The sequence below is a fragment of the Aspergillus versicolor genome, assembly GCF_001890125.1.
Source record: "Aspergillus versicolor CBS 583.65 unplaced genomic scaffold ASPVEscaffold_17, whole genome shotgun sequence".
Classification (NCBI taxonomy): Eukaryota; Fungi; Ascomycota; class Eurotiomycetes; order Eurotiales; family Aspergillaceae; genus Aspergillus; species Aspergillus versicolor.
This window is the reverse complement of record NW_024467540.1, coordinates 19,636-46,242: the sequence shown is the minus strand read 5'-3', so window position 1 is coordinate 46,242 and position 26,607 is coordinate 19,636. Positions and strand designations below refer to the sequence as shown.

Sequence of the window (26,607 nt, the reverse complement as noted above, 5' to 3'; positions counted from 1 at the left end):
ACTGAAAGGAACTACCGCCGGCATTGTGACAGTATAAAGCAAGATCCCGATAACATTATCGAAGATAGTGTGGGCGATAAGGGCGATAAGGAGATAAGGGCGATAAGAGTAAAGACGATAGGAGAATATCGGTAGATTTTGGATGACGAAGCCAAACCTATGGAATGCGATGTGGCAAGCGAATATCACTTCCGGTCTGCTAGCTCGAAGCAGTCGATTGCTACCAGGTATCTCGTGAATTCGTCTTTTGAGGATGTACAACAGTAGCTCTACCAGCAAGAGTTAATGTTCCACTGGGCGGGAGAAACATATATCTCAGATCCAACACGCCCTGAACCCATTGCTTCGAGAGCCAGCGGTGATCTGGGCATTAGGGACAAAAATAAAAGAATAAAAGGTCAAAACTCTCTGAGGTGGAATTTGCTATACAATATCGTGGCTTTATTTGACATTGTATGTTTTAAAGCTCAGCTGGCATTGCCAGCTCGACCTTTTCGAACGATACGTTCCTGCTCGCCCACTTTGATGTAACTGTTTTCAACTGGGTGTAGAAATTCACACCGGGCTTCCCGTAAAAGGTGCTGGCTCCTCCACCAGCAATGCTCTTTTTGTTGCCGGTAAATGAGAACATCGGAAGTGGCACAGGAATGGGCACATTCACTCCAACCTGCCCGGCCTCTATATTCTTTCGAAATCGCTCAGCCACCGCTCCTGAGGAGGTGAAAATCGCGGTCCCATTTCCGTATTCGTTCTTGTTAATGAGGTCGATCCCAGCATCGAGAGAATCTACGTTTAAACACACGAGAACTGGCCCAAAGATCTCCTCCTGATAGCACTGCATGTCAGGGCGCACGCCACTGATGATTGTCGGCCCAACCCAGTTACCGTTGGGATATTTTGCTGGTATATAGCCGCGACCATCGAGCACAATCGTCGCACCCGCGTCCTCAGCGTTAGATACAAGATTACCAATCCGTGTCTTGCTCTCTGGAGTAACAACAGGGCCAAGGTCCACACCGTCCTCGAAGCCGGCGTCCACGCGAAAAGCCCTCGCTCGCTGAACAAGCTCAGGAAGCCAGTCTTTTGTTTCCCCAACAAACAAAACAACGGATAAGGCCATGCAGCGCTGACCGGCAGCACCAAATGCCGCGCTCACGATAGAGGCCAGGGCCTGATCCTTGTCGGCGTCGGGCATGACAAGGGCATGATTCTTCGCGCCCATGTTTGCCTGTACTCGCTTCCCATTGGCAGAGCCCCTTTCAAAGATATACTCGCCTGCTTTATTGCTGCCCACAAAGCTGATTGCCCTGATCTCGGGTGCATCAAGCAGGAAGTTGACGGTTTCGTGGGTGCCATGGACCATGTTGATAACCCCTGGTGGGAATCCTGCCTTCTCGGCCAACTCAGCGAGAATCATTGCCGCCCCCGGAACACGCTCTGACGGCTTGAGCACAAGCGTATTGCCTGTAATTGTTGCAATTGGAAGGCACCACAATGGTACCATGGCTGGGAAGTCTGTCCTATGTGGTGAGTTTGTGCCCCGAGAGCATGTTGGATAATGGACTCACTAAATGGACAAATAGCGGCAACAACACCGAGCGGTTCTCTATATGTCCTCGTTTCCATGCCCTTCGCAACCTCCAAAACTTCTCCCTTCATGTATTCAGGCCCAGCGCACGCAGCCTCAGCAACCTGTAAGCCGCGCAACACATCCCCTCTTGCATCGGCAGTCGTCTTGCCCTGTTCCAGCGTAATGATGGCAGCGATTCTCTCCTGATTCTCTTTTATCAGACCAACATAGCGGAACATGATCTGTTGCCTGGCAATCACTGACATTCCCCGCCAGATAGGGAATGCCGCTTTAGCAGAAGAAATCGATTCCTCCAGTTCCGCCGTTGTCATTTGCGGAACCCGTGTGACCAGGTTGTTGGTGGCAGGGTCTCGCACCTCGGTGAAACTGCGGCTGGTCGAATGTCGGAATTCATTGTCAGTAAAGTACGGTGTGTCCTGAGGGCTCATGATTTTATCATGCGAGTAGGGAGGATAAAGCATGTTGGTCGGCTGGGCCATGTTTTCTGCAGGGCTTTGGCGAGGAAAGATTTGTAAGGTCGGTATTCATGGGATCCGACACGAATTCCGGCAATGTCCTCCTTAAGTCGTAACACGCTCAAGTTGAATAAAAAACCTCAGTCGTCATACTATTGATATTATCTATATTATCATGGTATCGTGCTATCAACACAATGCTTGGATGCTATCCACGGATGTTTATCGATAAGTATGTATATCGGATAAGATAACGATACCGCAGATTAGATAAGATAGACAGGCATACCATCGATGTTCCGCTGCACCAATCCGCTGGAATGCTAAATGGCATTCTTCGTTTGGGATGATCGAGCTTCGGGTAATTGAATTGAGTACTGGTGTTTGTAGCCACTAGCAGATTATAAATAAAGCGAATCCCGTTGTCCCTCAAGCCTTTTGGTTGCTCATTCGTCCGTTCTTTTGCTATTAACAATACCTTGCCTTAACCCTAAAACCGGCAAAAAACCATGGGATCGAATCAGCCAAGCGGACAAAATGGCACACCGAGCACGGATGAACGCATCATTGTAAGTTTGAAGTCGTTTGAATGAAGGCAGCAACTCTCGAGAACAGCAAGCTAACATCTGGAAACAGCTGACAACTTACCCCGGGCAGAGTGTCGTGAACCCTGTGCCTCTGAACTGGGGAGCTGCAGATCCTCAGGAGCGTGGACCCGTCTTGGTTTCTCGGGCATCAAAGACCATTACTAGGCGCAATGCGATTGGAGCCCACGGTGGAAGTTACTCTGTCTATAATGCTATCGCTATAGCTGCTGGAGACCTGCCGCGCAATTTCCAGCCCAGTTTCGAGAACACGCACCCGACGTTCAACTTCCCGCCTCAGAAGGCATGGGGGGATAAGTCCAAAATTGTAGCAATGGACCCTTTCGGCCATCAAACCACCAGACTTTTCAAGCAGCATCTAGACGCAGGCCTCGATGTTAGACCGACAATCGCTGTCACGAGAGCTACCATGCGACTTGCCGAAATTACTGAGTCTCTGAAAGAAGGCCATCTCCGAGTTGACGGAGAGATTATTATCAGCAAGCAGGGGGACGTCCGCGTCACCAAGGCCGCTGTCGAACCCGTTTGGTATCTCCCAGGTGTCGCCGAGCGATTCGGCATCGACGAGGGCACCTTCCGCCGCACCCTGTTTGAGCAGTGTGGTGGAAGTTACCCTGAACTCATCACGCGCCCTGATATTAAAGTGTTCCTACCTCCTATTGGGGGACTCACGGTGTACATCTTCGGCCCGCCTGAGCGTGTGGCAGACCCGAATTTCAAGCTCACGCTCCGTATTCACGATGAATGCAACGGCTCGGATGTTTTCCAGTCGGACATTTGTACCTGCCGGCCTTATCTTGCGTTTGGTATTGAAGAAGCGATCAAGGAGGCTCAGAATGGTGGGTCAGGTGTCGCAATCTATTTCCGAAAGGAGGGACGAGCACTTGGTGAAGTAGTGAAATACCTGGTATATAACGCACGCAAACGCGGCGGCGACACAGCAGACAAGTATTTCGCCAGGACTGAGAATATCGCCGGTGTGAGAGATGTAAGAACTCCCCCCCTCCTGGTTGCCAATTAGAAGGCCTGACACTGTATCAGATGCGCTTCCAGGCCCTCATGCCTGACATTCTCCACTGGCTGGGCATTAAGAAGATTGATCGTATGCTTTCCATGTCAAATATGAAGCATGATGCGATAGTGGAACAGGGAATTCCGATCCTGGAGCGGGTTCCCATACCAGACCGTGAGTTGGGTTCAGCAACAGCAGCCATCAGAAACTAATTAGTTGCGGCAGATATGATTCCTGAGGACTCTCGCGTGGAGATTGACGCAAAGATCAATTCCGGGTACTTCACCACGGGCAAGAAGCCCACGGATGAAGAACTGTCCAAAATCCAGGGTCGCGGATGGCAAAATTGGGAAGATGTCGCCCATTAGTTAGTTGTTGTGCTCAACTTCCAGTACCATGGACATGGCTATAGTCTGAATGAATCGCTTCGTTACCTTGGAACTTGCCTTTTACTAAATCATACACGCCAGGAGGCACATGTCCGTCATATTGGCAATATAACATTGATAAATAATAAGCGCGACACAGGACTAGCCTTCGCCGAAGTCCGGCGATTCGTCGGCGAAGCCATGACTCTGAGAAATCGGATAATGTTGTCCGTTCTAAATGTTCAACTCGCTTTCCCGACTTTCTTTTCAATAGATACGGTCGGTCATATTCCTGGCTAGATGCAGTCCAGGTTTGTAGGGAAGACCAGGGCCTGGAATATGCGTGATGTAGTCCATGACTGTTTGGGATTCCCCCACCCTGCGTACACTAAAAGGGGGCGTTCGAGGGTAATTTGTAGTTTCCAGGATGAGCAGGATTGAGCGCATATGTGAATGCATGTTTATATACAATTTGTCAAAATGTGTGTCAGAACTCGCCAGGCCAGCCCACGCTGCGGGGCTGATGGTTGACCCATGACGTGGGCTACTCTGATACCTTTCCTAAAGGGGAATATCGGCTGGCCGAGGGGTCCTTATGTCGTACGCTGAGCGAAGTGATACACCCCGCTTGTCATACTTCCGAGCAGTTTGTGCTTTGACCGTTTCCCTCAGGCCCACTGTAAAAAGGCGAGTGATGAATCCCGGCCTGACAGGTGGATCGAAACATGCTTCGTTATAAGAAGTCGTCCGTGACCGGTCAGATTTTTGCCGGTGAATCATCAAGAGATCTGATCGGGAACAATGTCAAGCAATACAACTGCCAAAGACTTCTCGGCTGTTAATGCCGATAAGGGCTCCCCCGGCCACGAATCTCCCCCGGAAAGAGGCCCGGTTGTGGTCAGCCAGGGCGAGGTCGACGACACGACGTATTTCTATAACGTCAACAAGGGCAATGTTCGCCCTCTGACCCCTGAAATCGAGGGCAAAATCATCCGTCGGAACTTTTGGTTTCTGCTCGGACAGACATGGTGGATATCCTTCTTGATCCACCTTGACAAGTCGTCGCTATCGTCTGCCAGCACCATGGGCATCTTCAGAGACGTCGATATGACGAAAAATGAGTATAATATACTCTTTACGCTTTTTTATGTCGGTTACTTAATCGCTCTCTGGCCTGGTGCCTGGCTCTCCCAACGAGTTGGCCACAAACAATTCATTACTGCTTCGCTTTTCCTCTGGGCTGTTTTGATAGGCGTCCACCCAGCTGTCCGGACAGGCAGGCAGCTGATGGCTGTACGCTTCCTCCTAGGCATGGTAAGCCTGATACTCCACAAGTATATGTTTCAACCGTTGCTAGAACTTCTATACAGACAGAGTCACAGGTTGTGCCGTCTACAGCGATACTCCACCAAGCATTCTTTCCCCCGAAGAAGAGCCCCTGGGTCCAGTTACTATGGTGGACGGCCGGAAGTTTAGCTAATGTCCTTCTTACCATGGTTGCATACAAGCTTCTGAAAAACGAAAGCGCAGGTGGACTTGCTGGGGGTATTTCCTCCTGGAAATGGCTACATATTATGTGTGCTATTATAACGTTCACTATCTTTGTCCCTCTTGTCTTATTCCTGCCTAATTCGCCTGTAGAGGCGAAGTGGCTTTCAACTGAGCAAAAGGTCCATACAATTGAAATTATTCGCAAAACACGCGCAGGGATTACGAATTCAACAGTCAAGTGGTCCCAAGTGCATGAATGCTTTACCGATGTCAAGACTTGGCTATTTATGTATGTGCTTCCTCTCGCCTTAACTTATTACTTGTTTATAGCATACTGGCAAACCGCTGATGACTGCAGATTCCACATGTTCTTCAATGAACTTCCAAGTAATACCTCAGCACAGGTACCCTTGATCATTGTGGGCTTTGGTTTTACTCCTGCTCAGAGCGCACTTTTCAATGTTGCGAAGCCTCTTTGGGGGTGTGCATTGCTTCTTGCCTCCGCCGCGATGCTATACGGCACCGATCTAGGAACTGGCTATACATGTGCAATATCTTATCTTCCTTGCATAATTGGAGGTATTATTGAGGTTAGTATTGAATATAACTTAACAAGTATCTGTCGACTACTTCTAATACTCGCTGCAGCTGTCTTCCCCCTGGTCAAACAAAGTAGCCTTGGTAGTAGGGACACAAATCTCATCATTCAAGCCATCTTACCTCCTCGGCCTTTCGTGGGCTGGAACGACTACAACAGGGCACACCAAGAAGGTCTGTCTGATGTCCTCATGTGTCGTGGCCGCAGCCGTCGCCAATATGATTTCCCCAGAGTGAGTGTCTATCTCCACCGACAGGACTGGCCAGCTAATCCTCTGGTAGGTTCTGGCAATCAAAGTATAGCCCACGATATGTGCTGCCCTGGTCGTTCATGACGGCCTTTTGGGTCATCTCTCCGGGCATGTGCCTTATCATTCGATTCTACCTTGACCGCGAAAACCGACGTCGAAAGCAGCTCCTTGCTGAGCAGGGTGACGAATCAGAAAGAGACGAAGTGATGGATACGGGGAGTGAGATTGTAAAGGTCGGAGGGGGAGATCTGGATCTGACTGACCGACAGAATCTGAAATTCATCTATCCTTTGTAATCACATACTGTCGGGATCCATTCTATTAATGCCTATATCAGTATATCGATAGAATAAATATTTTATGCTGCTCAGATGCAGCAAAACTGCCAAATCCTAGGTGGAGATATATTTATAAATGCATCCTCTATGTCGTTATCTCTATATATAAATAGTTGACTCCAGCGTCCCACAGGACCGTTACTATATAGCTCCCCGAAGAGGTTCACAGCTATTCAAGTAAGTCAGGATAAGGTCATCAGGTCGTCTCTAGTCTCAAAGCTGGTTTTGGCCGTGCTGCGAACGTTCTGTCTCCCCCCAACCCACACAGCAATCGAAAAGCATACGATTCCAGCCGCATATGCACACCCCGCAAAAGAAATCAGTCCCCAGTATTGTCCATTACAGCGGTGAAGAATTTCCCCTGCAATGGGGACCCCGGTCAAAGCCCTATTGGAAGGATTAGCAATAAAACTAGTACGAGTAATATTATCGCAGGACAGGGGTGAGACTTACCCAAAGCTAACAATGGTATAAACAGTTGTATAGTACCGACCATAATTCTCAACCGGACACAATTCACCGACGCATACAGGTACGAGGCTAATGTTGCTCCCGCTCGCGAAACCAAATACCACCGAGAATATAATGACTGCGGCAATGTTGCCGGCTGCCGGCATCCAGACGGCCAGCACAGAGACCAGGCATACGATGTTGGTTAACAGCAGTGTGTTGAATCGTCCGATCTTGTCTGCTACAATACCAGGCAGCCAACGACCAGGGAATGAGCCTGCGTTCAGGAAGACGACCATCAGGTATGCTGTTCGGCGGTCAATGCCAGTTTGCAGGGAGTAAGAAGCGATATACTCAAGCGGGATGAAGAACCCCCATTCAATAAAGAACACGCCCATGGTCGTTAGAGCTAAAACAGGCTCCTTCAGGATTGAAAGGTCCGGCAAAAACACCTTGGCCGACGGCGGTTTAGGTGGGAGATTCGCGCGGACGAGCAACACGCCCGGGATCAAGAGGACGAGCGTAATCAGGCCGATTACTCGAGTCGCCCACGCGAATCCAATTCTCGGTGCCAGCGTCTCGAGTACCAGCGGAAATATCACACCCCCAATACTGCCCCCGGATAACGCCAGCCCCGTTGCCGCGCCGCGTCTGCGGCAAAAGTAATGACCGATGCACGCCACGGGGACAATGAACATGAAGCTGGTGCCCATTCCACCTAGAATCCCTATGACAACGAGGAAATGCCAGTATATTGTGCAAAAGCCAATGCAGATGAAGGTTATGATGAGCAATGCAGACCCGATGCACATTAGCAGCAGTGGGCCGCGCGAATCGAAAACAGGGCCGATCTGGATACCGCAGAAGAAGACCATGAAGTTATAGATTCCGAAGATCCACCCTATTTGCCCGGCGCTTAGGGACGAGAGTTGATGCGCCGAGATCCAAGCTTGGTAGATGCCGATGCTGTTCATCAGTCCCAGTCCGCCCATTATCGAGCTGAAACTTCCAGCCACGACGAGGTTGGCCCGCAGCCCGCCTTCTGGGTAGTTGTATCCATTGACCTGGGACTCGTGGGGCATTTCAGGTGGCAGTTGCGAGTGAAAATCATCGTGGTATTGTTCAAGCCAACAACTGAGGGCATGGGCTCTGTTATAGCTCCCAAAACAATTGCCATACCATGGCCGTTCTATAACATTCGGCGATCGCCCGCTGACCACCGACAGGCATCATATGCGATCTTGCTCAGTATCCAATAGTAGTTTTATTCTATAGGTTACTTAGGGCTACTTTGCGTTGTAAGTGCAATCAGGTGGTGGACTGTCTGCGGTCGCCGAAGTGCTCCCGAGTCCGCCGAAAGCATAGAGCCCAATCCCCGGCAGATTCGGCGAACCGAAATGCGACTGATTCATGCATGCGGAAATATGGCATTGACAGCGAAAATATTGCCGGTCGGTGGAGTTACAGCATCTATAGTGGCGAGCTCGGCGAATCGTCAAATGCGAGGCTTTGGCGCGTGCATGGCCATCGAAGGTCTGAGAGCCATATAAGGTCCGCAGTTATAGATACTATATATTAAAATTGTCCTCTACATAGAATTTGCCTGGGCATGCTCCCTTCCTTCAGTCTTTCAGCGCCTGTTAATTCGTCGTGGATGTCTAGGTACGGTCTGCCGAAGTACTCAAGAAGCCTGAACCCTGCCACAAAGTATGGTTATAGAGACCATTCTGTCACGATAAACCCGAGAACAAACCGTCTATCACTTCCCTCTCCGGTCTGGGCAAACTCGACGAGATTTCGATCTGGAATATCCACGTTTCCAGAGTCGGTCCCAAAGACTTTGTCCCGCGCCGCGACCAGGCCCTTCATCATAGACTCCCCCGGCGCAACAACGATGAAGGAGTCCTCAACGTCATTCAACATGCAAAGCATATTGGACTCTTTAGGCGTCAGCCATGTGAAAGGTGACGAGCGATGAATCGTGAATCGGAGGTCCAGACCCGGGTTCGCCTGGAAGCTGAGAATGTGGGAAGGTCGTTTTGATATCCGAATGGTGGTGAAGTTGCTGGGATCGATGAAGACGTCTCTCGCAGACTCACATCTAGGCCGACGAGATAGTTGCAACTGAGTGAATAGGAAGTCACCGTCTTTGACGACGGAGGGTTTGTCCTGTATGTTCTCGACGATGGTAAATGTGGACTCGGTGAGCGTCACCGAAGGAATGCAGGCCCCGTGGTGGGATTTGTCTTGTTTTTGACACGCTGCTGAGCAGAACCGCACCAGGCGGCAGTCTGTAGTCGTCCATCTGTCAGCTATAAATGGTTTCTCTTCGGAACATGAGGTTGATGGATGGGAAACGGCGGGAGAGGACAAATGTGTGACGGAGACATACCTGAACAAAACCTCAGCGTGGAGTTACTGCAGGCCTGCAAGGAGCACTTCCGCGCTGTAGTCAATCCCCATTCCGCTTTTTCTTTATCTATAGCAGCCTGCTTTCGGCTCAAGTCCTGCACGGCAGCCTGACATGCCTGAACCTGCGACTCGGGTAGTAGGGATCGAGGCTGTGGCTGCAAGGCAAGCACGCGATATTGCTTCAATGCTTCACTTGTCTCGCCGAGCCGATCCAAAGTATACGCATAGGCATACAGTGAGCTCCACGTTTCCGGGTGGGAGGGTCCCAAAAGGGACATTCTCTTCTCGTGGAGAGCACGGTATGTTTCCATAGCTTTTCGGATCAGGTTATTCTTTCCGTAATGATCACCAATTCCGTTGAGGACTTTCAGAGATGCCGGGGTGTTCTGCGCCATATATTGGTCAATGACCTGCGTGACGGTAGGAGGGAAGCTGGCGCCGTGATAGTACATGACGAAATTGCACACTGATCCCCAAGCGACCGGGTCGTCCAGTCCGAGAACTCGTGTAATAGCAGGGAGGGCTGGACCGAGCAGTGACTGCGCGCGTTCAATTGAGCCTGCTGTGAAAAGATACGCGGCCAAGTTGTTCAGCGTCAAGAGCGTCATTCGATGATCCGGGCCTACTACCTGAGTATACCCAGTATACGCCTGTTCAACGAACTGCAGGGCTTCCTGATCCTTCCCCATCTTCCGGTACACGGTCGAAAGTTCCTGTATGTTCATGAGGGCGTCCTCCTTCTCACCGGCATTGATCCGCCCTCTTACCGAGCGACGATATAGGGCTGTCGCATCATCCAGACGGCCGATATCCTCATAGTAGATGGCTATGTTGGTCATCATGGTAAAATTATTCACGCTTCTCAGGCCGTACAATCTCTGGCTGCAACGGAGACCTTGCATATACATTCCTGCGGCATCCGACATGTTGCCATGTTTCTTGTACACGTTTCCGGCAAGATGCGCGAGCAGTATGAATTGCAGTTGTTCGTCGCCATAATGTCTTTGCATGGCCCGAAACATGTCTGAATATGCCCGTTCGGCATCCTGTATGCGTCCCCGGGCCAGGGCCGCCTCTCCACGCCCTCCAAGCGCCATTCGGACTACATCGAGAGATCCGCGCGGGGGACCGATTGCATGGCAAATAACCCTGCTTAAATCCTGCCCGGTCATCAGTCTTGCTCTCCCGACACGGTCTCGCACAAGGATCCGTGAAGGAGATCCATGGCCGAGAACCGGAAGACCAGACAAAGTGTTGATCTCGCTGTTCGTGGCTGCAATTCGCTTTTCCTCATTACCCAGCCAGTCCTGGAGCCTCTCGATGTGAGTCCTACTCGGACCCCCGGCGGCGTTGATTTCACTGATAACGCTCTCCAATCCGGCTATATTGTCCACATGGTTGTGGTTTGCATAGTCTGCTATCTCGCCCAGGAGACCTTCAAACCGCGATTGGAGCTCTTCTGGGGCCAACCTGCTGGGAAGGGTCAGGGTTCGAGATTGACTAGTTTTATAGGTCCCGAGGTCTTCCCCAGCATGTAATTCAACGTGTTGACTTCGATGGTGTGTCAGGACCCAGTCAGAACGGATATGGCGATAAAAGAGCTGCCACTCCATATGCTCTTCTACATCGTTATTACCAAGGCCTCGAGAGCCTACATTTGAGCTGCTCCCGAGTGATGGACGTTCTGACTGACGGGAGGGAGACCGGGACGCGTCTTTGCTTCGTCCTGCCAAATGTCAACACCAGTGCACGAACGTTGTTTAGGGGGTTATACCGCTGAACATGGCCTTCAATGACTTCCTGTACGAGCGCTTTTTCTGTGTTGTGGACTCGTCAATCTTGTTGCTGACGGCGCTTGGCAAACAGAGATGGGTGGTCTCCTTGGATAAGTCTTTCAACACGCCATCTGGCGCATATCCTGTCCATAGTTTAGTATCTCTGTCCTTTTCATGGCTATACAAGGAACGGAAAGCTCACGTATCTCGAGATCTTCTTGGCTAAGAAAGCTGATCGCGACCACGTCCCCATCGTATTGCGGGAAGCCACCTGATAGCACGGTCAACAGTGAATCGAACACATATTTAAGATATTCAGATGCTGGGATCTTTACCTTTTCTATTCCAGGGGCTTCGGACATGAAGGGGTGGGCCCGTCACTGGGTCACTGGTATCTGTCCCTGTGTTATCTATCCCAGGCAGGAGTTAGCAAGACCAGGAGTGGTGATAGTGGAGGGAGGCCATACTCCACGATTGAGATCCACCTCGTTGTTCCTTCATTTGTTCAACCCTGCGATCAATGTGCTGTCTGAGGTGTATGTCGTCATGCCACAAATAATGCAGCTCCAGCTCGTACCTGCAGGACGATGAGCCTCATGATAGGCAGTGTGGAAGGGAGTGGCTTACTGGCTTGGAAGTATCTTTTCACAGTGGACACATTTGGCTTGCTCGATCGGATCTGACCAGTCTCAGTGAAGGCCATTTAAAATGATTTAGACGGCAAGCCATACGGATGGATTCATGCTGTTTTCTTTCGGCATCCGTGGCAAAGATACTACTACACCTGCTGCATTTGAAATGTGCCGATGTGCTCTCAAACGGAACACTTTCCTTGTATACCCGATACCCTCCAATAGCTGAGCTGCAGAATGGAAATGAATTATTAGATCACTGGCCCGGATGCGCATTCTCAGGGGACTTGCCTGTCGATCGTCATGATATAGACTTCGATCTGGTTCCCCCGGCAGTATCTTGAAAGGTGATGCTCGTCGCGCTGTTCTCTAAGGAAGTCTTAATGATATTGTGAAACCAGAGAGGTAAACTAGCTGTGTTTCGGGATAGACGTACTGTGCATAGAAGCAGAAGTCGCAGTCCGGACATTTGATTGTAGGCTCTGAAACGACATTGTCGATTCCTCCACCTTCATACGGGGGGAAGTCCGCAATCGCCTTTTGCAAGTACTGTTCCATTTGCGCCGGACTGGGAAGTAGATTCGATTCCTTTCCTTCGTCCTTCCTTAACGCCGGGCGGGCTTTCCTGTCGATATCATCGCTTTGGAGCTGCAGGCGGGCGACCAAGGCGTCGAGCTGGTCTGTCGTGCCTACCGGCGCCTTAGACTCGTCCACTGGCTGATACCGAGCTGAACGGCCCAATTGGAGTTGGATGCCCGTATGCAAGTCATAGTGCTCCTGCCAGAGCGAGCTTGGTGGACGTATTAAACCCAATCATGACAACCGGCGCAGCCTACTCACCGATTGAAAAAGATCTTCTCACAGTGCTTGCACTGCTGAGTGCTCATCAACGCGTCCATTGTTTCCAACACTGTCCAGGATAACCCGAAGCAGAGAGTATTGCTGTACAAAGTAAGATATAAGGAACTGAGAGAGACTGGGCAGATATTTCTAATACGGTCTGTCTCCCGCGACAGAATACGAGAGATTTGACAGGACGAGACTCTTGAGCCTCAATCACGCCAGGTTGAAGCATTGAAACCGAGTCTTTTCCACGTCGTGCCCCTTTATAATTGGCTTGGGAATACGAGGATCAGCCTTGCGGTGCGGGGCCTGACAGATGTGATTGACCAGAACAAACTTTGAATGGCATCTTCGTGGCTGGGCACACTCTCTGATTAGTTCTCTGATTGCACTGCCTCCCTGTGGGCATTCTTGTCAATAACATCCTTGTTCTTCCCCCCAAAATCACCGCTGTCCCCTCCTTCGTGACTCGATGGGAGCCTCCAAAACCATGCCCCCGGCTCAGTGCTCGACGTAGACTATCATGACGGCACCATATCTAAAGGGTTACTTGGTTAGAAGACGTAAATCACTGGGTCTAGCTGTGAATATGTACTTACGCTGCGGCTGCCATCAGGATTTCGTGATTGCGACAGTCGGTGGACAGGGCAATCAAAGCCGCGACGGCGACAGTGCATACCGTAACCACTATAAGGGCGTTTGGCCCCGTCCTGAAAAAGTAGAGGAGAATAATTGGGATAATCAGAAGTGCAGCGATCAAGACTGTCAGCACCACTCGGACCACCGCCGCGACGGCCTCGTCATTGTACGTGTAGAGAGTCCCCCCGTGGTCGTAGACGGTCACCGCACTACGGTTTTTGTCCTGCAAAAGTGGGCATGAGATGTTTACCCTTCAGCTCATTAATACGGGGTTTACCTTGACAAGCAACTTCCAGACCAATCTTTCTACGACGCGATAGGCCCAGACTTTCCGTTCTGCGCCGGAGTTCAGCGACACCAAGTCACTTCGAAGCTGAGGCTGATCGGCTAAGAATGCGCCATCTGGTTCGACAAGAAGCTGAGAGTCTGCTGCCCAGTCGCTCAGAATCTGGATAAACTCATCTTCTGGACGTTTCAGCTTGCGCAATTGTGACTGGATCAGCAGAGCTTTGTCTACACGGCAGTTAGTCCGGGACTACAGCTCGATATCATAATATCCGTGGAAAGCTCACGATATTTCTCCAGCTTGTCTGAGAGCGTATCCCTGAGTTGATTCGAGGGACTGCCCCAGGGGATTGTGCCCGCTGAATCACTTTGTTGTTTGACGCGATGTTCCAGTTCCGCAATCTCGGTCTGCATGTGGACGAGGTTCTGGATACTCAGTTCGGAAAAGCGACGAAATACAAGCAGACCGTTTTCCTGGTTCATGAACTGGCTGATGTCGGAGAGCCGTTGTGCTTTCTTGCCGGGCTCTTGCTCCTTCAGGGGGAATGAATCTTTGCCAATAGCACTGAATGAAGCCTGTTCTGGGTCGGATTCAGCACCGCCTAGTTAGACAGATTAGCGAGTGGCCTATATATCCTTTTCAGACAATGATACTGCACGATGCCCGGGACCAGGGGATTTTATCTTACCTGGCGAGATGACGTGGCCCTTTGTCTCGTAGCGGGCCCCGTATACTCGCCCGGGGTGAACTCGACGTTGAATCTCCGCGTGCTCATCATAGTGGGCGTTTAATTGTGATCTGAAGCTGCTGTTAGTTCAATTCCTTGATATCGGTGCCATCATGCCGGCGTGACAACTGACTGATCGGTAAACTCTTGGGAGCAGTGAAGACAGTGCATGTCTGTGGGTGATGGACCGGTCGGTGTCGATGACTGCAAATATAAACCCACCGGGCTCTCAATTAAATTCCTTATGTTACCAGCCTGGGTGTGGACGTGGGATGTCGCTCCAGCTGATCGTCGTGGTCATTTTATTAACCGTGCACTGCATATTCTCGCATGTTTTAGCGCAGTGGCTGAGGCTGAGCTCGCCAGGATTCCCCATTCTGTGGCTCCTCACGATTTCCCTCTCTCGCGTACTCCATAAATAAACCGACTGATCATTGAGGGCGCCACTTGTTCGTTGGACCATTTCACATTCAACTTCAGGATGCAGTGTAAGCATTGCGGTGCGAGCTTTGAGCAGCAGTAAACTCCCAGAATCCCATCCACTTGCCAAATAAACTAACCACTTGGTCCAGGGAGGAGTTCAAACAACATCTCCAGCACCATGCAGATATTCAAAAAAGGGTGTTCCCCGGCAGGAGCTATGGTGCAGTATACCGCCGGGCGCCCGCTCGTTCAACGGAGGCACCGTCTGCCAATGGAACTTTGCTTGGGGACCAGAGTCAATCGATGTCGTCTCCTACTATCGAGGGCCCTACGACCGGACTTGATAGGTATCCGTGTCGGTTTTGTCAGTCAGTTTTCGCAGATAGGTTTGTACACACGGTCTCATGATCCCTCAAACTCCCTAACCAGCTGTAATCACAGGCAGCTCCTTCTCGAACACGAAAGGTCTTCGGACTGTGCCGGGACAAATATCCTCTGCTGGGTTCTCATCATTGATAGGTAGCGGCCTGGTTTCTCAATCCCTTTTTCCTAGGTGTTTCAATTAAGACGAAATGATAGTTACCAGCCCACCGGGTATCGGATCGAAGAGCGATACGTGCGCATCTCGGATGAGCGTCAGCCCTACCACTGGGTCTTTAGATGCAGTAAATGTGCCCTGGCATATCCATCGGAGGGTGATCGTGACCTGCACAGCAGAACTCGTAAGTCTGAACGGTACCCAGCCTTGAATTGACTGCTTAAATACGTGCCATCCAGATGTAAACGAGCCCGTCTCATGTGAACATTGTCGCAAAACCTTTACTACAAGGTAAGTCTCCTAATTCGTGTCTGTTATCAAATATGCCTCTGATAGCTCGCTTCCCCTGTTCCAAAGCCACGAACTGCTTGTTCACTATGACTGGCATTGGGATATGCAAACGGAACACATGATCGAAGCGGCGTTGCTCTCTCAGGGCCAGGCCTTACATGCAGCAACTCGTCCATGCGAGCCTGATCCACCAAAAGCAACATCCCCTGCCAGGAAAGCACACAGGCTCCGGCATGACGGGGAAGTCGTAGCCATCAGCTTTGTCAGTGCATCAGATCTGAAAGCTGGTAGGTTTCTTCCTTCCCACTCAGTCAGGAGCCCACGTTAATGTCCCTTTGAATGCTATAGCGTTCACCTCTACACAGACCGGAAAATTCCAGGAGCTTGGGTTTCTAGGGGCCGCTCCTCCTATTCGTCTGGAAGACGATCGAAGTTCAACTCTTCCGCAGCAAGGAGATGCCTTGAAACGCCATATGCGGTACCTGAGCCCTGCAAATGATGCGGCATTTATCAGCAAGGCCGGAATGGGCAGGGGGTCTCACCTGGACTTATGGCTTGCGAATAATACAGCTTACCTGCAGTGGCTAAGCCCATCTCTTGATCTCCCTAATCTGTGGATCCAAGGGCCATCTGGTTGCGGAAAGTCAGCATGTGCTGCTCGCATTATCCAAAGATGTCTCGACAAGCAACCCCACTCAGGAAACACTGCAGCTGTTATTTATTTCTCGTTCTGTGACCCCACGGAGGGACAAAGAGCAATTGCGACCTTTCTACAGAATGTGATTTCTCAACTCTATACGCAGCGTCCAGAGCTTTGTGCACGGGTTCCACTGCTCCATATTCCATTGATTGAGGGTGTGCCACTGGGCAGTCTCTGGATAGCGCTTCATTCCCTTCTAACCCATTTCGAATACACTCACTGCATTCTGGACGGAATGGACAACTTGGATTCTTCTGACCAGTCGATACTGCTGAGGGCAATTTTGGGACCGTCGTCCGGCCCGCAACATAATATCAAGGTCCTGGCCATGAGTCGCCAGCAGCCGCACCAGAATCCGCCGTCAACATCCAAACCCCGGTGGACAGTACTAGAAATTCCTTGCTCGACCATCTCCAAAGATATCAGGTTTCACGCAACCGCTGTACTACGGGATAGTCAATCATGCAGAACACAACCATCCTGCAATTTACTCGACCCTGAACTCCTTGTGAACAGTTCGATGGGCAGTCATTATTACATCGCAGTAACGGCCAAGACATACCAAGAACGGTTGTGCTCTCCCCTTCCTCAAGATATGGATAGCTTGCTTTCGACGGCCTTGGAAAGGCTTTATATGGAGACTCCCTTGTTACGAAACTGTGGTATCAAAATACTTCAGTGGATGATAGCTTTACCGTCTCCGCTCACAATACAAGAATTGGATGAACTACTAACCCTGTATCCCTATTCTGGACGAACCTCTCAGGATATACTGGATGGGTGTCTACGAGGCCTGGTCAATGGGCCGGATAGCAAGGGCCATGTCCGATTTGCAGCCCCCTCTGTGAGGCAGTTCCTTATTTCTGGAACTACAGATCTACGCTCGTCCAGTAGCGATTCCGCGGGCCTTTCACCAGTTTTGCCACTTAAAAAGGCACGCGGAGACGCAGCGGTTGACCTCCTGCGGTATATGACCACATCCAAATTCGAAACACAAATTCAACGACAGTCTCCAGATGATTCTGCGAGACCAGGACTAGCAACGATTGCCGCATCAAGGTGGATTTGGCTCCTTACTCGTGCTGCCCCGTCTGCAGAGTTGGTATCTTATTTGGCCACGTTCATGAGCTCGATATCTTTCCAGAAGTTGTTCACCTTGCTTGCGCAGTGGAATCCTTGCCTAGCGGTGGCACAGTCCTATAATTTGCAGCTCGAGGATTGGCTCCGGAAAGCTCAACCTCTCTCTAACACAAGGACCGTCGTATCGTGTCGGGCCGAGTGCCGCAAGTTGGTCTTCCTTACGATTGGCAAGACACTTCCTGCGGACCATGCAGAGGTAATCATGATCATCAATTGCCTGGCGCAGCTGCATATAGACTCCCAGCTGTTCGATACGGCCGAGGAACTATTCCGTGGGTGCCTTGAGGTTATCCGTCGGTGGACGCGATTTACGCAGTCCCCGGATTTTGAGCGCCTGCCTTTCTTTATGTTTGGGCATACAATCGATGAGGGCCAGACCCTCACACTCCAGGATGTCCACGGTCGATTACTGGGCCTTTCCGATGGTGCCGAGATGGCGGATCTCCTCCATAAAACTCAGTATCTGTCCGACTCGCAGGCTCGGCGAAATCGGACACTTGCCCGCCTCCAACAGATGCGGAAGTTTAAGCGATACAAACTTGACAGTGAGGCAGCTGCCATATACCAAGAGGTGAAGCTGGATTTGCTCGCTCTTCGATGGGATTGTTCCACCCCGCTAGACACCATCCTCGTCCTTTCCTTCTTCCTCCTGGATCAGGGAAGAGATCTCGAAGCCGATCCCCTACTCGATGCAAGGGTCCCGGAGGTCATACGCGAAAGTGGCCTTGTGTTGATTTGTTGCTCGATTGGGGCAGGTCCCGATGAACAGTTCGTCGTCGAGCTGGCTAATGCCAGAATGGATGGCCTTGGGACAGGGTGGGAAGCTATCTGGGCCATTGATCGACTTGCAAGGCACAGTGCAGGCCATGGGGATATTCAAAGCGGCATCATATTCGCCAAGAGGGCCTATCAACTGAGTCAAAGGCTTGCTGGCTTACATGACCCAAGGACCCTCCGTTGCTTGCAAGGAATGGTAAATGCACATCTCGCCAAAGCAGATATGGATGCTGTTGCCAGGATGTTTTCTGAAATCGGATCGCTCAGCCCGGCCCAAATGCGCGAGCTCACCCCGGAGCGCCCTGGGTCAAAAATGAACTATGCCATCATGATGCAGCAGCTTGGCCTTCCTCAACTGGCCACCAGTATCGTCGACGAATTGGTTAGTTGGCTCCGGGAACAGCAGGCACTTGGGTACGAGGCACGCGATACCGAGCACCGGAACACCGTCGCCATCAACATTGGCGGATTTCTTACCAGACTGGGTCGGCTGCAGGAGGCAGAGGGCTTTCTGAAGAGAGTCCTCGCCGAGCCGGAGGGTCTTTCTCACGCACAAATTTTGGCAGCAAAGACAAATCTTGCGGGGTGTCTCAGAAGGCAGCTTCGCAACGACGAGGCAGATGCTCTATACCGGGAGATTAACGCCGATGAATCAGAGACCGTGCAATCGGGGATTCATGAAAAGAAGATTTTCCGTATTGGATAGTCATAGTAGTAGGACGTCGGACTTTTCTGTCCTGGTTTGCTGTCATATATATTATACTGCTTGGTGGATCCATGCGCGACAAATAAATCAAGCCACCAAACAAACAACTCCAAACCAAGAACCGGCACCCACTACCGAGTTGGAGACAAGAAGATATTGCTTTACATAATTAACTTCCCCAGACTGCGCACTGGTATCCCCGCGGCTCGCTTCTCCGCTTCCTGCTCTCCGCATTTCATTCTCCACCTTGTATTTGATTTCCGACATGGCTGGTGATGGCAATGGCACCTCCATTCTGAAAAGAAAGCGTGAAAAGATTTCGTTAGCATGCAATCCATGCAGGCTTCGGAAGGTCAAGTGCGATGGAATCCGGCCTGGTAGGTCATATCTTGTTGCAAACGCGAAGAAACTCTACCGATTGACTTAAAATCGACGACTAAACGGCAGTGGCAGTTTGCACAGCCTGCATGAGAAAGCGTGACAAGCGCACGTCTTGTGAGTACGATAATAGCAGAGAAGGTCGAGAAACCTCTGGAGATAGCACCTCGGGCTTGGACGAAGACTGGTTTTCATCATCCCATCAAACATGTCAACACCAAAATTCACCACCGCCTGGCCAACCTGGCATCGGTGAACGCGACACCAACTACGGTATCGAATCAATGACTGGTGCTGCAGGAGCTCCCGGCGCGGGATTCTTTGGCAGCAGCTCCGCGAGCGTGTTCCTCGAACAGGTCAGGGCGGCCATCAATGCAAAGGTAGCCGGCTACGCTGCTGTTCCCGAGACCAGAGCGTCTGCAAACGTGGTACCAGCCCCCGACGCAGGTAGGGGTACTTCGCAGCGAATATGCGAATACCTGGATTATGAGCTACCGTCAAGAAGAAATGCGGACAGCCTTGTTTCTCGGTACTGGGAGGTCATACATCCACTGAACCCATTTCTCCTTCGGCAAACGTTTGAGAAATCATACCACCGGATCTGGACTGGTATGCCACTCGATGGGGACGAAAGGACGTATCTGTGCTTGCTTAACTCCATTTTCGCTCTATCCTCGTGCATTACGGATTCAATACCTATCACGCAGAGGATACCTACCTCCAAAGTGTATTTTCAGCGGGCGCGCGATCTGCTCAGCTTGACCTTTTGGGAGTCCGGCTCGATTGAAACCATCCAGTGTCTGTTGATAATGGCTCAGTATTTGCAGAGCACAAATGAAGTCCATCAATGTTGGATGTCAGTTGGCCAGGCTGTCAGGATGGCTCAAGAAATGGGATTGCATCTTCCGGAGCCTGCTTGGCTGGATCAAAGTCTACAAGAAAGGGGGCTGTTCAGGAGGATCTGGCACGGTTGCATATTGATGGACCGGTGAGTCAACCATTTTGCAAAGACCTTTGAGCGCTTCAATAATAATAATAACATGCAGCTTGGTTGCCATGGCACTGGGTCGCCCATCCATGGTCTCCAAGACTGTGGCAGAGGCGAGACCATACCCGTCCATCACAGACGAGGAGTTTCTGCTATATGATATTACCGTTGCCAGTGCTCCACCCACAGAAATGCCGCCCCCTCTCGCTTTTTATATAAAGATTTTGGAGCTCTATGCCATAGTCGACGACATCCTAACGGCCTTGTATATGCACAACGATGCGGTACGGAGAGGACGGACTAGGCCCCAGCGAGCTGACTTGCATAACACGGACATGACCACCATCGTACGATTGGATAAGGATTTAACAAATTGGTCCAACGGTTTGCCCCTTCATCTCCAGCCCTCGCGGCCTGAATCGCTGGTGAACGACACCATTCGCAGACAATCAATTGTATGCAGGGCAAGGTATGGATCAAAACCGATATCATTACACGATGATCCTCTGACCTACGAGAAACAGACTGCTACATGCAAGGATTCTTCTGTTTCGACCTGTGTTCTCTTTGTTCTGCCTGTCAGATACACAGTCAGATGAAGCTGATCCACACGTGGAAGAGAGCTTGCATCAGTGGATGATTCTTCGCTGCTCTATTCTATGCCTCCAAGCTGCCCATGAGCTCATTGACCTGATATTCGCGAATTTCCCACGGGATGGATCCATTGGATCACTTCCATCCTGGTGGTACAATACGTTTTGTAAGCCCATCCCAGTATCACCTCTCGGCCCAAGGCTGTCTAACAACTCTCCCAGACCTTTACAGTGCTGCCACTGTTCTTTTAGCATCTCGGCTACACCCACGCCTTCACGACTCAGATCCAGGATACATCAACGCCGTTTCCTGGTCCCATGTAGTTCAAATACTTGAGGCCATCGCGCCAATGAGCGAGTCAGCGCACAAGTGCGCTATTGCGCTAGAGATTTTATCAACGACCATAACCCTCGCCATGGGGAACGAACCACAAACCACCCTAGCCCCCAACAATAATAACTGTGGACGGCAGCTAGATGCCGGACTGAACAATCCAGATGTTCCGACACATGGAATAGCCAACTTTGGTGAAGCAGGGGATCTGGCCGATATCAATGATCTTCTGTTGGATATGAGCGACATGTCATGGCTCGACAGTATTCCTGCTCATGTATGATCGACTGTACAGATATCAGCATTGGTGCAACGATATTTCTGACTTCCGGCAGAGCTAGAGAGGAAATGTCTATGATGTTGTCCAATGTTGTTTGTGTGGATTGCTATCGTTCTATGTTGATATTTGAATATTGGGTTGGCCCCTGCAAGCATTTCAAATTACATTGCATGATGCTCTATTATCAACTATCGTGGTGTCTGTAGCAACAAATACCGCTAGGAGATCTGCTTCGAGTTATAGCTCTGCCTTCACAAAAGGCATACTCCCCCCTGCGACCATCCCCACTTCCATTGAGTATCGATCCCACTGCAATAATAAGGCTTTCAAAACCCTGGGCTTCAGCTCCCCTAGATCATTGGTTTCTCCAGGGTCGTCTCTCAAGTTATAGAGCTGCCACTTCTCCGGTCCATATGGCTTAGGGATGTAAACCGCTTTATAGTCGCCCTGTCTTATGGCCTGCCTGCCGTAAAGCTCCCATCCCATGACAAAGTCATCGGGATGAATCTGTGTCGTGATGCCCCGCAGATACTGAACCCAGGACTTCCCGCGCATGGGCACAACTGGCCGCCCTTTGTACATTGTTCCCGGATGATGGACACCAGCGAGATCCAGGATAGTTGGCATAATGTCCATCACTGTACAAAAGGAACCGTCAATCCCGCCTTGCGTAGTGGTCAGCCGCGGATAGTTGAGAATAAGGGGCACCCTCACACCACCCTCCGTGGTGAAAAGTTTGTATAAGCGGCTAGGTGCTGTTGCAGCTGAGGCCCAATGTGGCCCATACCACACGAAAGAGTTCTTCTTACCCATGTTATCCAGGGAATTATCATAGTATTTGGCGATATGATCGTGCACATCGCCTTTAATCAGGGGAATGGCTTCCAGGAGTAGGCCTTCGGCGCCGTTATCTGACATAAACAGCACCACTGTGTCTTCAAGCTCACCCGTCTGTGTCAGATGGTCGAGCACACGTCCAATTTGCCTGTCCATATTCTGTACCATGCCAGCAAAACACTCCGTGGTTCGACAAGAGCGTCGTCTTTCTTCGGCATTCAACGTGCTCCATTCTCTGGATAGGCTCTGCCCGCCAACCGCAATAACGTCATGGGGAACAGTATGATGAGGAATCAAACCAAGCTGCTTCAGCCTCGCTAGCCGCTGTTGTCTAAGAGCTTCAGGGCCGTCGTCGTAAACGCCTCTGTAATCCAGAATGTCGTGCTCGGGGGCTTGTAACGGCCAATGCGGCGCACTGTAGGCGAGATACGCAAAGAAAGGTTTGGATTTAGTCTCTTGATTTTGTCGGCGGTCAGAAAGGTACTCAATCAGTTTGCTTGTGAACCTTTCCGAGGAATAGAAATCTTGCCCTAAGTCTTCTGGGGCGATATGCTGATCGTCTTCTGCATAGAACACGTCGATCTTTGACATAATCGAAGGCTTTCCCTCAGCCTCCTGGAGTTGGGGTTCCCAGCCGAAGTGATTGGCGGCTCCCTTGTGGAGGATCAGCGTCTGCATTCGTTGTGGTGGACGTATTGTAATAGGCCAACTCACAGTCAGTAATGTGTAAGAGCGATCAAAGCCCCTCCTACAGGGCCATCGATCAGGTGTAAGGCCAAGGTGCCACTTTCCCGACATCAGGGTGTGATAGCCATTGTCTTGGAGGAGCTCTGGCAGAGCAGCAACTCGGTGGTTCAAATACCCTTCGTACCCTGGCTGGCCTTTCTGGTTGTCTTGCATATCCTCGGCCATCGACCCCAAGCCAGCGATATCTATATTAGGATCTGTCAGAGACGGCATATCCCATTCACAGAAAACAGCGGCTACATACGATTATCGGTGCCGCTCAGCAGCATCGATCTCGTCGGAGAGCAGGCAGAGGCAGCGTGAAAGTCAGTGAATCGGGTTCCTCCCTTGGCAAGTCTGTCGATATTGGGGGTCCTGATCTCTCCGCCGTATGCACCCACGTCCGAAAAGCCAAGGTCGTCCGCGACGATGACGAGGAAGTTTGGGCGTTTCATCACGGCGGCTTAAACTAGCGTCCTAAGTCGTGTGTCGTTTTGCACCCCAAAGTGGTTTTCTTGTCGAAAGGATAGCAGAATCCAGCGAAGCAGTGTTCCTCAAATAGCGATAATGTCGGAAAGCCAAGTTGTATGCTTGATTCAGAAGTTCGGATCATACTTGGAGAAACGGGAGGATTGCTTTTCTGCTCGGAACTACAGGCCTCGAAGCTCGGGACCATCTTGTGGCCAAGGAACTGCTGGCCCAATTATGTCCCCATGCGCAGCTCCAAATCAAAACCTCGGGGACTGTTCTCGGGACGCTGAAATGGGACCAATTTGAACCGGACTCAATTAGGGCTAGTTAACGTCTCTTCATTTTCCTCTATTACCCCCCCAGTCTTGCCTCTGAACAAGCATTGTTCTCCCGTTTCACTCACTGTCAACATGTTTTCCATCTTGAGATCTTCAGACCCTCCACGCACCAGGAATGCTGAGAACAACCCGATCTCGTACGAAGGCGGCCGGTCATCAGTCACTTTCTCAGCTCCAGGCTCGCACTATATCATGACGCATAGGATCCCTCCAACGAGCAAGGAGAACGGGGTTTCCATTATACAGCCCCCGTTCCACTATCATATCTATCAAGACGAGTTCTTTCATGTCCGGTCCGGCAAAGGGCATTTCTATCGAGGGGTTGAAAAAGAGCCATTCGCCATCTTGTCTGACGAACCAGGCGGCCAGACGACAGCTTCCGTCAAGGCAGGCAATTATCATCGGTTCGAAAATGCCACCGAGACACGAGACTTGGTTGTCGATATTCACCTGTCACCCGAGTCGTACGAGAATGAACAGCAGTTTTTCAGGAATTTCTTTGGTTATTTGGATGACTGCAAAATGGCCAAACGAGAGCCCAGCATCTTCCAGCTCTTAGTCTTCCTACACAGTGCCGATACTCCTCTAGCAGTTCCACTTCCATGGGAGTTCCTGGGTCGCGTGGCCAGCAGAATTTTGCTTACATCGGCCGCCTACTGGGGCAGGTGGATTCTTGGATATGAACCGAGCTACGTGGAGTACTACGATTGCAAGAAGTTGAAGTAATTGGCAGACGATTTCAATGATACCGCTCCGAGGGCCTGTTTGTACGATGGCATTGGTATATTATAACGCAAACGAGAGTCGAGAGGCCAGAGCGCAAGGATATGTAGTTATATATAATAGACAGCATTGTAGGCAAGGCCCGAGGAGTCTCAATGAAGCCCTTTATCTGCAGCAATAGCCTTGTATTTTGCAAAGAAGCTAGACGGTGTGCTCTCATACTGTAATATTGCACATTAGATTTGTATGCGCGTTTCGGAGTGTTCTCTCTCCATGAAACTACTTCCGACCAGCTGCCCGGTCGCGAGCACAAACGCGGATTGCCATACAATGCAGGCCTAAGAAATACTACCTCGGATGGTGACAAGCAACACACGGGCCATTCTGATCCTTTTCCGGGCTGGAAGAGGGCCCCATCCGTGCTCCGCAGATTACTCGGATCCAGGGCGTGATGTTCATGCTTTGCCGGGTCTGTTCGGCGGTTCTGCGGGGGTACTAATGCTTGAGTCTTCTATCATTCTCATGATGAATTGAAATAAACTGCTTATTATTATTATTTTTTTCGAGGAATTCCAACGCCTGCTGCCCCTGCCTAGCAAAGAAAACAAACATGACAGAATCGACGTGGACCTCGACCCCATGGGCTATAGTCGGAAACGGGGATGGAGTTTTACACAAACGACGTGTGCCGTACGTGGCTGATCCAACATATCTTCAAACATTAGACCTTTGGATCCCCAGTCACGACATCGAGGGTCTTGCAACCGCAGCAGATTCCTCCGCCGGAATCCCATGTCGCGAAGGGCCGTGGATTGTCTATATTCACGGTGGTGCCTGGCGCGACCCGCTCGTGGATTCGTCTTCGTTCGAGGCAGCAGCCCTCAGATTGCTAGAAAGAACACGCCAGGAAGGGCGTCCGTCTGTCGCTGGAGTTGCCTCTCTAAACTACCGTCTTTCCCAGCACCCTTTGCACCCGACGCATCCTTCGCCTCCCCACGACCCCGAAGCTCCAGTCGATGCTGCCCGCACCGCTAAACATCCAGATCACATCTGCGATGTTTTGAAAGGGTTATCATACCTGAAGAAGATTGGAGCGCTCGGAATGGGATATATCCTTGCAGGACACAGTTGCGGTGCGATGCTGGCATTCCAGGCTGCAATGGACCAGACACGCTGGGCCCTCGACAGAACTATATCGCTAGAAAAGCCACAAGTAATCGTTGGCCTCAACGGGCTTTATGACCTACCTCGGTTTCTGTTACGGCCAGATGAGACTCATAGTGACATGGCTCCTATCTACGATGCCTTTACGCGAGGCGCCTTTGGGCAAGATAAGGAGGTTTGGGCTTCTGCGTGTCCCACGGCTGTGGAAGACTGGGGAGCAGAATGGCCGGAAGGGCGGAAGGTGGTACTTTCTCAGAGCCATACTGATGAGCTAGTTCCATATTCTCAGACGGAGCGTATGAAGCTTCACCTCACTTCACGAGCAGCAACACGGTTGAAAGTCCAGGAGGTAGCGGCTACCGGGAAACACAACGAAATGTGGCAAAGCCCTGAAGAACTAGTACAGATCTTGCTGGCAGAAGTTGAATCCTTTGAACAGTTGCATTAGGAAAGAAGAGAGATCGCGGTATAACTAGAACTGTCTTCAAGTGTCATTTGAGAAATTTGACATCGATGTATCGCGCGCCAGTCCTTGCGACCAATCAGTAGAATAACTAGTGACAAGAGGTATATTGACGTGATATACCAGTCGATACCTTCTATGGAAAGCCTAAACCAACACTGGTCGGTCGTACACTGTGCGTTTACTTAGCCCTGGGCTATAAAACATCTCGGACATGTCTAGGCTTCTGGTTCTGGCTGCTCTGAGAAACCCCGCCTGAGTTAGT

The 26,607-nt window shown here is 50.8% G+C and overlaps 10 protein-coding genes across 10 annotated transcripts; 5 read left to right on the top strand and 5 right to left on the bottom strand.

Moving 5' to 3' along the window:
• Positions 1-43: 43 nt before the first annotated feature.
• ASPVEDRAFT_417374 (CoA-acylating methylmalonate-semialdehyde dehydrogenase) lies at positions 44-2,528 on the bottom strand. The gene is made up of 3 exons (XM_040812414.1): positions 2,336-2,528; positions 1,569-2,254; positions 44-1,515 (listed from the first exon to the last, which is right to left on the bottom strand). Exons 2-3 carry the CDS (start codon positions 2,068-2,070, stop codon positions 461-463), a joined length of 1,557 nt encoding a protein of 518 aa, XP_040674511.1. The 5' UTR covers positions 2,071-2,254; positions 2,336-2,528; the 3' UTR covers positions 44-460.
• Positions 2,389-4,189, top strand: ASPVEDRAFT_47922 (uncharacterized protein). Its single transcript, XM_040813895.1, has 4 exons — positions 2,389-2,615; positions 2,683-3,639; positions 3,693-3,837; positions 3,889-4,189. Exons 1-4 carry the CDS (start codon positions 2,556-2,558, stop codon positions 4,029-4,031), a joined length of 1,305 nt encoding a protein of 434 aa, XP_040674510.1. The 5' UTR covers positions 2,389-2,555; the 3' UTR covers positions 4,032-4,189.
• A 491-nt stretch (positions 4,190-4,680) lies between these two features.
• ASPVEDRAFT_47920 (uncharacterized protein) lies at positions 4,681-6,832 on the top strand. Its single transcript, XM_040813894.1, has 5 exons — positions 4,681-5,345; positions 5,402-5,811; positions 5,881-6,112; positions 6,171-6,352; positions 6,402-6,832. The coding sequence occupies exons 1-5, from the start codon at positions 4,833-4,835 to the stop codon at positions 6,664-6,666; spliced, it is 1,602 nt and encodes a 533-aa protein (XP_040674509.1). The 5' UTR covers positions 4,681-4,832; the 3' UTR covers positions 6,667-6,832.
• Positions 6,833-6,890: 58 nt separating this feature from the next.
• ASPVEDRAFT_144880 (uncharacterized protein) lies at positions 6,891-8,240 on the bottom strand (the record flags this gene model as incomplete). The annotated part of the gene is made up of 2 exons (XM_040808025.1): positions 6,891-7,095; positions 7,162-8,240. 2 exons carry the CDS (start codon positions 8,238-8,240, stop codon positions 6,891-6,893), a joined length of 1,284 nt encoding a protein of 427 aa, XP_040674508.1.
• Positions 8,241-8,555: 315 nt separating this feature from the next.
• On the bottom strand, positions 8,556-12,975 carry ASPVEDRAFT_417121 (uncharacterized protein). Its single transcript, XM_040812408.1, has 10 exons — positions 12,414-12,975; positions 12,269-12,346; positions 12,077-12,207; positions 11,973-12,024; positions 11,813-11,922; positions 11,681-11,755; positions 11,548-11,616; positions 11,345-11,488; positions 9,551-11,296; positions 8,556-9,449 (listed from the first exon to the last, which is right to left on the bottom strand). The coding sequence occupies exons 1-10, from the start codon at positions 12,533-12,535 to the stop codon at positions 8,872-8,874; spliced, it is 3,105 nt and encodes a 1,034-aa protein (XP_040674507.1). The 5' UTR covers positions 12,536-12,975; the 3' UTR covers positions 8,556-8,871.
• Positions 12,976-13,604: 629 nt separating this feature from the next.
• On the bottom strand, positions 13,605-14,762 carry ASPVEDRAFT_417054 (uncharacterized protein). The gene is made up of 4 exons (XM_040812407.1): positions 14,606-14,762; positions 14,434-14,543; positions 14,032-14,346; positions 13,605-13,972 (listed from the first exon to the last, which is right to left on the bottom strand). The coding sequence occupies exons 1-4, from the start codon at positions 14,641-14,643 to the stop codon at positions 13,713-13,715; spliced, it is 723 nt and encodes a 240-aa protein (XP_040674506.1). The 5' UTR covers positions 14,644-14,762; the 3' UTR covers positions 13,605-13,712.
• A 1,065-nt stretch (positions 14,763-15,827) lies between these two features.
• Positions 15,828-19,047, top strand: ASPVEDRAFT_89951 (uncharacterized protein; the record flags this gene model as incomplete). Its single annotated transcript, XM_040818707.1, has 2 exons — positions 15,828-16,011; positions 16,073-19,047. The coding sequence occupies 2 exons, from the start codon at positions 15,828-15,830 to the stop codon at positions 19,045-19,047; spliced, it is 3,159 nt and encodes a 1,052-aa protein (XP_040674505.1).
• Positions 19,048-19,514: 467 nt separating this feature from the next.
• Positions 19,515-21,623, top strand: ASPVEDRAFT_89950 (fungal specific transcription factor domain-containing protein; the record flags this gene model as incomplete). The annotated part of the gene is made up of 4 exons (XM_040818706.1): positions 19,515-20,413; positions 20,472-20,882; positions 20,938-21,173; positions 21,229-21,623. The coding sequence occupies 4 exons, from the start codon at positions 19,515-19,517 to the stop codon at positions 21,621-21,623; spliced, it is 1,941 nt and encodes a 646-aa protein (XP_040674504.1).
• A 117-nt stretch (positions 21,624-21,740) lies between these two features.
• On the bottom strand, positions 21,741-23,647 carry ASPVEDRAFT_879589 (arylsulfatase). The gene is made up of 3 exons (XM_040818203.1): positions 23,449-23,647; positions 23,172-23,389; positions 21,741-23,111 (listed from the first exon to the last, which is right to left on the bottom strand). The coding sequence occupies exons 1-3, from the start codon at positions 23,636-23,638 to the stop codon at positions 21,858-21,860; spliced, it is 1,662 nt and encodes a 553-aa protein (XP_040674503.1). The 5' UTR covers positions 23,639-23,647; the 3' UTR covers positions 21,741-21,857.
• Positions 23,648-24,064: 417 nt separating this feature from the next.
• ASPVEDRAFT_879586 (uncharacterized protein) lies at positions 24,065-26,327 on the top strand (the record flags this gene model as incomplete). The annotated part of the gene is made up of 3 exons (XM_040818202.1): positions 24,065-24,657; positions 24,751-24,755; positions 25,384-26,327. 3 exons carry the CDS (start codon positions 24,065-24,067, stop codon positions 26,325-26,327), a joined length of 1,542 nt encoding a protein of 513 aa, XP_040674502.1.
• Between the last annotated feature and the right edge of the window lie 280 nt (positions 26,328-26,607).

Excerpts from the sequence above, each read along its gene's own strand:
- ASPVEDRAFT_417121 (XM_040812408.1), bottom strand. The coding sequence starts at position 12,535 with ATGGAACAGTACTTGCAAAAGGCGATTGCGGACTTCCCCCCGTATGAA. Across the intron at positions 12,208-12,268 it reads TATATCATGACGATCGACAG|CTCAGCTATTGGAGGGTATC; the intron begins GCAAGTCCCCTG and ends TCCATTCTGCAG. Across the intron at positions 11,617-11,680 it reads AAGCCCCTGGAATAGAAAAG|GTGGCTTCCCGCAATACGAT; the intron begins GTAAAGATCCCA and ends CCGTGCTATCAG.
- ASPVEDRAFT_879589 (XM_040818203.1), bottom strand. The coding sequence starts at position 23,638 with ATGAAACGCCCAAACTTCCTCGTCATCGTCGCGGACGACCTTGGCTTT. Across the intron at positions 23,390-23,448 it reads GCTGAGCGGCACCGATAATC|ATATCGCTGGCTTGGGGTCG; the intron begins GTATGTAGCCGC and ends ATCCTAATATAG. Across the intron at positions 23,112-23,171 it reads GCTCTTACACATTACTGACT|GGAGCCGCCAATCACTTCGG; the intron begins GTGAGTTGGCCT and ends ATCCTCCACAAG.
- ASPVEDRAFT_47922 (XM_040813895.1), top strand. The coding sequence starts at position 2,556 with ATGGGATCGAATCAGCCAAGCGGACAAAATGGCACACCGAGCACGGAT. Across the intron at positions 2,616-2,682 it reads GCACGGATGAACGCATCATT|CTGACAACTTACCCCGGGCA; the intron begins GTAAGTTTGAAG and ends ATCTGGAAACAG. Across the intron at positions 3,640-3,692 it reads ATATCGCCGGTGTGAGAGAT|ATGCGCTTCCAGGCCCTCAT; the intron begins GTAAGAACTCCC and ends ACACTGTATCAG.
- ASPVEDRAFT_47920 (XM_040813894.1), top strand. The coding sequence starts at position 4,833 with ATGTCAAGCAATACAACTGCCAAAGACTTCTCGGCTGTTAATGCCGAT. Across the intron at positions 5,812-5,880 it reads GTCAAGACTTGGCTATTTAT|ATTCCACATGTTCTTCAATG; the intron begins GTATGTGCTTCC and ends TGATGACTGCAG. Across the intron at positions 6,113-6,170 it reads TAATTGGAGGTATTATTGAG|CTGTCTTCCCCCTGGTCAAA; the intron begins GTTAGTATTGAA and ends TACTCGCTGCAG.
- ASPVEDRAFT_417054 (XM_040812407.1), bottom strand. The coding sequence starts at position 14,643 with ATGCACTGTCTTCACTGCTCCCAAGAGTTTACCGATCA. Across the intron at positions 14,544-14,605 it reads TCCCAAGAGTTTACCGATCA|ATCACAATTAAACGCCCACT; the intron begins GTCAGTTGTCAC and ends CAGCAGCTTCAG. Across the intron at positions 13,973-14,031 it reads AGACAAGCTGGAGAAATATC|ACAAAGCTCTGCTGATCCAG; the intron begins GTGAGCTTTCCA and ends ACTGCCGTGTAG.
- ASPVEDRAFT_417374 (XM_040812414.1), bottom strand. The coding sequence starts at position 2,070 with ATGGCCCAGCCGACCAACATGCTTTATCCTCCCTACTCGCATGATAAA. Across the intron at positions 1,516-1,568 it reads TGCCGCTATTTGTCCATTTA|ACTTCCCAGCCATGGTACCA; the intron begins GTGAGTCCATTA and ends CACATAGGACAG.